Genomic DNA, 8328 nt, shown 5'->3' on the forward strand with positions numbered 1-8328 from the left:
ATGGCTGGCGGGAGGGCGGGGCCCCTGCTGTGCGTGTGCTTTAGCTAACGGAGGGGAAGGAGTATGGAGTGGGGGAAGCCTGGAGCAGGCTGCTCTGCACCCACGGGGGGGCTTCCTACTGGATTCAGGGGGACGGGGCCCCTGGGGGACCCCGCCCAGCCCCGTCCCACGGGCCACACCCTTCTAAAGGCAGGCTCTGGAATCTGGCCACTCCATGACATCCCGCCCACCCGGGGCAAAGGTGGAGTGAAGTAGGGGCAGGGGTCGCCAGCAAGGGTGGGTTTAGGACAAGGTGGAGGTGATGGTCCCATGCCCACAGGGGTCACTTTCCCAGCATGGGGACAGGGTCAGGCCATGCGGGGTTCAGACGTGGGTCCTGGCAAAAGCCAGACAGAAGTGCCTGGAGACGGGCCCAATACTTCCAACAGAGTGGAGGTGGGGGGCCTTGGACACACGGCCCTGCCCACTGAGAGCCATATCGACACCGAATGAGGCTGGGGCCGTGGCGGAGGTTGTGTGCTCTCCTGCCCGCGGAGCCGGGCAGGTGGCAGCAGGCCAGCGCCTGGGACGCCCCTTGGGACAAGGGACAAGCCGCAAGTAGCGGCTCCTGGAACCCCACCGGGCTGGAGTGACGGGCTGGAGGCCCCGCCGCGCCCAGGGCCACAGGGCAGAGGGGCCCGTCCTCGCTGGGAAGCTTTGACAGCCCCACTGCCACGGCCAGTCTCCCCAGTGTGGGTCTGGGCAGCAACCGCAAGTGAGAGGAAGGCAATCAGAGGTGCTAGGAAGGAGCCTGGGCCCCATGGCCGAGTGGACAAGTGAGAAGACAGGAAGGGTATAAGTAATGGGATGGGCTGCGGAAGCCGAGGCCGCGCCTCCAGGCTTGGGGGCAGACACAGTCAAGTCCCCCCAGAAGGGCCCTCAGCCCTGGCTCAGCCCGAGCAGGAGACGGTTGCCATGACTACACTAACAGAGCTTGTTGCCAGGAGGGGAGGGTGCGTGCCAGCCCCGCGGGCCTGTTAGGCTCCTGCGCTCCCCGAGGGGGGTCCTAGCTTCGTGTCTGGCCTGGGGGAGCTGAGTCACATGGCCCTTGACCCTGGCCTGCGGGAGTCGTCTTGCTCTGGAGACCCTGTGGCCAAGCTGCCCCAGGCCTGCCCGCACTCTCTGCAGCCCTGGGGCTCTGTGGCCTCGGGGAGCCGAGCAGCTCAGCCCAGCCTGGAACCCCAGCCCCTGGAAAGCAACCTCTTCGGGCAGGGCGGCCGCACCAGAAAGCAGGGAAGAAGAGGGCGGCTCCGAGATCCCTGGAACCTCCGTCTCCCCAGAAGCACAGCCTCAGGTGGCAGGAATCATAGCCCCATCACCCCCACTAACCACGAACGAACCGGAGGCTCCTGGCCAGAGGCTCCTGGCTGGCGGACTCCTTTCAGAAACCCCTCAGGGCATCACATGACAGCGACTGGACCCTCTGCTCACCCTGGGGACAGGCCCGCCACGTGCTGCAGGGCTCCAGGGAAGGCGTGGGGGGTGGCTACGGCGATGGCACTGTAGCCATGGCTGCGGAGGACAGAGGCTGGCCTCTCCCGCACTCGTCTACAGCCAGCGGTGTTTAGGGGTGGGGAGGGTCTGTGTCTGACCCCACCTGGACGCCCGGGGCCACCTCCCCTGCGAGTCACCAGACCCCCACGCCCACGGATGACATGGCCACACAGCTTTGGTGAATACTTTTAAGAGAAGAATTTGTAAAAGTAGTAGCGGTGCCCCAAGGCTCGGGGTGTAGGATCTGGGGCTCAGTGCAGTCCTGGGCGGCCCCTCTGTGCGCAGGCGCAGCCCGGGGGCTGAGCTCGGACCCTCGGGGGAGGCGAGGCTCCAGCTGGGTGGGGGCAGGGCGGGCACCCGGCGCGGGATGGTCACCACTTGAGGAAGACCATGCCCGCCAGGACGGCGTAGCCCAGCACCAGGAAGAGGACCTTGAGCAGCCGGTCGCTCTTCTCCTCCAGCTCCTTGGCCAGGATCTCAAAGAAAGTGACGAAGAGGAACGTACCGCCTGCCAGGCCCTGCAGCACCACGGAGGCCACGCTGCTGGGCACGCCCTGGGCACTCTCGATGCCCAGGCCGAGGCTGATGCCCAGGGGGATCATGGCGCTCACGGTGACGGCCAGCTTGGCAGCGTCCCTCAGGGTCATGGCGCTCCTGGCCATGCTGATGCCCAGGGCCACGGCCACCAGCGTCTCATGGATGGCCACCCCCAAGAACAGGCTCACCACCTTCTCCCCCTCCTCCTGCAGGCCCAGGGCCAGGCCCTCGAAGACCGAGTGGGCCGACAGGGCGAACACCAGGCTGAGGAGCCGCAACGGGCTGGAGCGCGACAGCTCCTGGACACTCAGCCCGTGGCTGTGCATGTGGGGCTCCCCGTAGAGCGCGTGGCCCCGCGAGCCACCCATGAAGGGGCTCTCGTACTCTGAGTCGCTGCCCACGTCCGAGCTGGCGTTGAACGTCTCCAGGTCGATAAAGGCCGGCCTCTCCTTGCGGAAGGTCAGGACAAGCTGCTCCAGGAAGACGGTCATGAAGAAGCCCAGCAGCATGATGGTCTCGGCCAGCGGGTAGTCGGTGCTGATGTGCCCAAGACTCAGGACTTTCTGGAGCTGGAGCAGAGGGCGCGAGAGGGGGAAAAGACGGGCAGAGGTTCAGAGGCGCGACCACCGAGACCCCGCTGCCCACGCAACAGGTTCTTCAGACGTCACCTTTCAAGTAGCAGAAATACCCAAATCATACAGGTCTTAAAGAGGGGTGGTGGCTCATCCTTGACGGATTTAAAAATAAAGGGACTTCCCTGGTGGTCCAGTGGGTAAGACTGCGCTCCCAATGCAGGAGGCCTGGGTTCAATCCCTAGTCGAGGAACTAGATCCCACATGCACGCCACAACTAAGAAGTCTGCATGCCGCAACTAAGACCCAGCACAGTCAATAAATAAATAAATATTTAAAAATAAATACTCTATTAGAAAGGGACTAGGCCTCACGTCATGTCCACTATGTCAACCAATTTAAAAAGAGTGTAGTGGGCTGCATCATGACCCCTAAAAGATATGTCCACCAGGAATCTCAGAATGTGACCTTATTTGTCAGAAGGGTCTTTGCAGATATAACTGAGGTGTGATGGGCTGAATTGTGTCTCCCCAACAAAAGGAAATTTCTATATAAAAGTCTCCCAACCCCTAGTGCCTCAAAACTAACCATACTTGGAGATAGGGTTTTTAAACAGGTGATTCAGTTAAAAGGAGGCTGTGAGGGTGGACTTAATCCACTAGGACTGCTGTCCTTACAGGAAGAGGAAGAGCCATCATCTGAAGAGACAGCAAGAGGTGGCCATCTACAAAGCAAGGAGAGAGGCCTCAGGAGGACCAAACCCTGCCAGCACCTTAGTCTCAGACTTGCAGCCTCCAGCCCTGGGAGAGAATAAGTGTCTGCTGTTTAAGCCCCCCATCTCTGGTCTTCTGTTATGGCCACCCCAGGAAACTCACTCAGACACACAGGGAGAGGCCATGTGACAACAGAGGCAGAGCTGGGATGATGGAGCCACAAGGTAAGGGACCAAGGACCGCAGACGATCCGCACAAGCTGGGAGGGACACGGGATAGACCTCTCTCACGGCCGGAGGACCCAGCCCACTGACACCTTGGTCTCGGACTTCTGGCCTCCAGACTGGGATATCAGCCAGGGCTTCTGGCCCTGATGCCTGCACGGGGCTGGCTTCCACACAACCCGGAGGCTGTTTCCAGAGCCCCCCACCACTCCACCCCACTGGGTGAACATGCTGAGAACGAGCGTGAGGCTCGCCGGCACATCCAGCCATCCTCGTCAGATCCTCGAGTCAGCGCTGTCCCATAGAACGTTCCGGATGGTGGAAATGTCCTCTATCTGTGCTGTCTGATATGGAAGCCGCTAGCCTCACGTGGCCCACGAGGACTTGAAATGTGGCTGGTGCGGCTGAGGACTGGCACGTTGAAGTGTGTTTGACTTCAATTCACTGAAACCTGACCAGCCAGAATGGTGAGTGGCAGCCACACCAGACTGTGAGGCAGACACTCTGGCTGAGGCTGGCAGGTGGCCAGGAGGAGGGGCCTGGCTCACTGAGGCGTGGGGAGTCTGGGGCAGGGGCGTGGCCCAGGAGTGGTTTGGGAAGGACTGTTAGAGGGCCCCGAGCACTGAAGGGGGATGGGGAAGGGCAAGGTCATTGCAGCAGTCCAGGCCTGAGGGGTGGCACTGCGGGAATGTGGGAAACGGCGGCGGGTGGGGGGGTGGGGGGAGGGTGCAGAGGGTGTCAGAGAGGACTCCGATCTCATCCTCACTGATGCCAAGTGCACAAGTTTCCCACGCTGTGTAACAGAGGAATGCAAGCTTAGCAGCATAAAACACCTCCCAGCCCTCAACGTCAGGGGTCCAGGCACAGGATGGGGCTTGTGGATAAAGCAAATGGCACAGTGTGGCCAGGGACTGAGGGTGGCTCCCAACCAACAGCCAGGGAGACACTGGGCCCTCAGTCTGACAGCCAGGAAGGAACTGAACCCGCCTTACAACCACACGGGCTCAGAGGCCAATCCATCCCCAGTCAAACCTTGAGATGAGACCACAGCCCACCGGATACCTTGATTGCAGCCTCATGAGAGCCGGCAGCAGAGGACCCAGTCAAGTGGTGCCCAGACTGCTGACCCACAGAAACTGTGTAGGAATAAACACGTGTTGTTTTAAGATGCTAAGTTTGTTATAATTTGTTACACAGGAGTAGCTAACTGATACAGGAGTTGAAGAGAGGCCACAGTTGCCAGCTTCAGGACAAAGTGCATGTGTCTGGGGCAGGTGGTCTGGTCAGGTAATGGCTGATGAGCCCACCAGCCGGGAACCCTAGGTCTAGTTCAGACCCCTTGTTTACCAGATAAGACCCAGAGAAGAGACGCAATCAACTCATGGTCACACAGCAAATTCATTTTCTACTTCCCATCACCCTCATAGTGTCAAGGCCCCGACCTTGGTATCAGGGTTGAAAAGCACCAGAGATGGGGAGGGGTAAGATAGGGGTAGGGGATTAAGAAGTACAAACTATTATGTGCAAAATAAATAAGCTACAATGATATACTGTACAGCACAGGAAATATAGCCAATAGTTTATAATAACTATAAATGGAGTATAACCTTTAAAAATTGTGAATCACTATGTTGCACACCTGTAACTTATACAATATTGTACATCAACTATATCTCAATTAGGGAATTCCTTGGCTGTCCAGTGGTTAGGACTCTGTGCTTTCACTGCTGAGGGCCCAGGTTCAGTCCGTGGTCAGAGAACTAAGATCCTCCGAGCCACGCAGCACAGCCAAAAAAAACAAAAACACAACAACTATATCTCAATTATTAAAAAAAAAAAAAGGAAAGAAAAAACAAAAGGCACCAGAGACGACTGGCCATAAGGTGCCAAGGGCTGCTGCTGCCACCCCAGGGAGCCTTACCTTTTCCCTCACGGCCGGCAGTAAAGCATTGAAGCACGTGGCCAGAAAGACCCCGCCTCCAAAGGTGTTGCAGAGTGAGAGGATCTTTTTCGAACGATGGGCCTTCTCAAAATCCGTCTCGATGATCTTCACGGGGAGCAGGGAGCCCAGCAGCATGAAGAAGAACACGCCCACCATGCAAAGGATTTTGGCTACCAACAACTTCACCATGGCGGCGGCCCGGGCTGCTCTGGTCACCGGTCACTGCAGGGCCAAACCATGTGTGGGCGCACACTCCCCTCCCACGACGCACTACGGGGCCCAGCCAGGCAGCCGGGGGCTCATGCCTCAGTCCAGCCACTGTGAATGTCAGGGGCAACCGCGTCAGCTATTGGATTGGTTATCTGACCAGCTAAAGCAACCAAGCCCATCACCCCCAGTACTTCACCCCATTCCAGGCCTAGCACACGTCCCTGTCTCCTGCAGAAAATTCTCCACGGCTGCACTGTCCAACACAGCAGTCGCTAGCCGAGTGTGTCTGTGTAAGTTAATTAAAATTAAATAAAATGTAGGCAATTCCCTGGCGGTCCAGTGGTTAGGACTCCACGCTTCCACTGCGGGGGGCACAGGTGCAATCCCTGGTTGGGGAACTAAGATCCTGTTACGTGGCACGGCCAAAAAAATTTATTTTAATTAAAAAAAATTATAGAAAATGTAGAATTCATTTCCTCAGTTGCGCTACCCACATTTCAAGTGTTCCATAGCCACTTGAGTCTAGCAGCTGCCGTACTGGACAGCACAGACAGAGAACATTTCCATTGTTGCAGAATGTTCTGGGTCCCACTGCCCTTACATAAAATCCAAAGGCTTTACCCTGAGGCAAAGGCTCTGCACCATCAGCTCGGGCTCCACCTCACCTCACTGGCCTTTGTGGTCCCTGACGGTGGCAAGCCCGTTCCCACCTCAGGGCCTTTGCACCGGTTGTTCTCTTGGCCTGGACCACCTCTCTCCCCTGACCTTCCAATGATGCTTGTCTTTCAGGCCCTCAGGAGGGCCTCCCCCTGCCCTAAATGGCATCCCTTGTACCCACCGCAAGGCCTGGCGCAGAACAGATGCTCAGTAACCGCTGGCTGAACAAACGGATGAGCTGAAGCATGTGGACCTCTTTACGGGGACTCAATGAGCCAAAGGAAAGCAGATCTCGCCCTAGATAGACCCGAAAATGTTCCCATTAGAATGAGGGACTGCGGCTGCTCCCCTGTCCTTAGGCTTTCTCCCCAACCTCCCAGTTCTCACTGCCCGCGTCCCCATGTCAGCTCAGATGCCACCAGTGGAGAGGGGTCTCCTACCCCGTCCCCTGGCATCATTGGTGCTACAGGGAACTACATAATTTAAAGTCTCTTAATGTCGTCACTCGCCCTGGGCTGAGACTTCCACGGGAGCAGGGAGTGTGTCTTCCTCAGCCCAGAGCCAGGTACAGTAGGCGCCCAATAAATATCTGCCGAGCGTCGGGATGCCCCAGTCTGTGGCGTGGGGGTGAGGGTGACCTGGACGCCCTCAAACCGGGGGCTGATGGGGCTGGGCAGCGGGGACGGGTTCATTCATTCATCCTTTCACTCAGCACTTATTGAGCGCCTTCTGTGTGTCCCGCGCTGCACTGGGCGCCCCGCTCGAGAGGGGACAAGTCGCGCTCCACCGGGGGAGCCGGACGCAAATCACACAGATCGCCAGTAAAGGCGGGGCCTCGGCTTACGGGCGGCAGAGCCCGCCAGGCCCCGGGCCGCCCCGGCCCCCAGTCCCGCCCCGGCCCACACGTACCTCCGCCGGGTCCTCGCCCGCCCGCCGCAGCCGCCCACCGCTCAACCGCCGCGCCGTGTCGACCCCACTGCAGCGTTCCCGGTCTAGTCCCGGCTCGGCGCGCAGCTGCCCACGCCCCACCCACGCCCCTGCCCATTGGCCGCCCCAAGCTCAGCGGGCCAACGTCTCCATTCCATTGGCTGTTACGGCTCCCACTCACTCCGCGACTCCACCTCTCCTACCGGCAAGGGAAAGTAGTTTCCTCCCACTGAGCGGCGGGTACAGCCACCGGGCGGCTCCGGTGGGAAACTCCGACCCTAGGGGAATGGTTCCGCCAGCGTCTGGCTTCCAGAGCTGTCCAGGGGTTCCTGGTGCTGAATCCCGTTCGGATCGAGGTTTGGCCATTGTCAGAAAACGATTTGCTACGGGTGACTGCCTCTCTCGGAGCGTCCTCGCTGCTGATGCCCTTCCCGTCGGTTTAAGATGCAGATTTATCCGTTCAACATCTCTGCCTCCTATGTACCAGGACCTTTTCTAGGAGAACATCTGTCAACAAAACAAGGATCTCTCCTCTTTTGGAGCTTACGTGCTAGGAGAAGACAGAAAATAATCGACAAACATAATAAGTAATAAAATTATGTCAGAAGGTGACAAGCGCTCTGGAATAATGGAGCCCAGTAAGGGTTATCAGAGTGCTGGGAGGTGGCTTGGGATGAACACACACACACTACTATACATAAGATAGATAACCAATAAGGACCTACTGTATAGCACAGGGAACTCTACTCAATATTCTGTGATAACCTATATGAGAAAAGAATCTTAAAAAGAATGAATATATGTATATGTATAACTGAATCACTTTGCTGTACACCTGAAATTAACACAACATTGTAAATCAACTATACTCCAATAAAATTAAAATATATTTTTTTAAAAAAAGAGTGCTGGGTGGTGGATTGCTATTTTAGGTTTTTTAAGGATGTGTATCCAGGAGTGGAATTGCTGAGTCAAATGGATATTTTTTAGGTGAGGAGAAGGAGACTTTTTTT

At 57.4% G+C, this 8328-nt stretch overlaps 1 protein-coding gene across 4 annotated transcripts; it reads right to left on the bottom strand.

Moving 5' to 3' along the window:
* Positions 1-1707: 1707 nt before the first annotated feature.
* SLC39A3 (solute carrier family 39 member 3) lies at positions 1708-7413 on the bottom strand. Of its 4 annotated transcripts, none has more exons than XM_060145762.1 (4): positions 7298-7413; positions 6570-6685; positions 5501-5743; positions 1708-2639 (listed from the first exon to the last, which is right to left on the bottom strand). In XM_060145762.1, the coding sequence occupies exons 3-4, from the start codon at positions 5708-5710 to the stop codon at positions 1905-1907; spliced, it is 945 nt and encodes a 314-aa protein (XP_060001745.1). In that variant the 5' UTR covers positions 5711-5743; positions 6570-6685; positions 7298-7413; the 3' UTR covers positions 1708-1904. The 4 variants fall into 4 exon arrangements, with proteins under 4 accessions (XP_060001745.1, XP_060001742.1, XP_060001743.1 ...); XM_060145759.1 differs by having other exon boundaries at positions 5501-5839; XM_060145760.1 differs by lacking the exon at positions 6570-6685 and having other exon boundaries at positions 5501-5839.
* Positions 7414-8328: the final 915 nt, after the last annotated feature.

Source organism: Lagenorhynchus albirostris, chromosome 3 (assembly GCF_949774975.1).
Source record: "Lagenorhynchus albirostris chromosome 3, mLagAlb1.1, whole genome shotgun sequence".
Taxonomy (NCBI): domain Eukaryota; kingdom Metazoa; phylum Chordata; class Mammalia; order Artiodactyla; family Delphinidae; genus Lagenorhynchus; species Lagenorhynchus albirostris.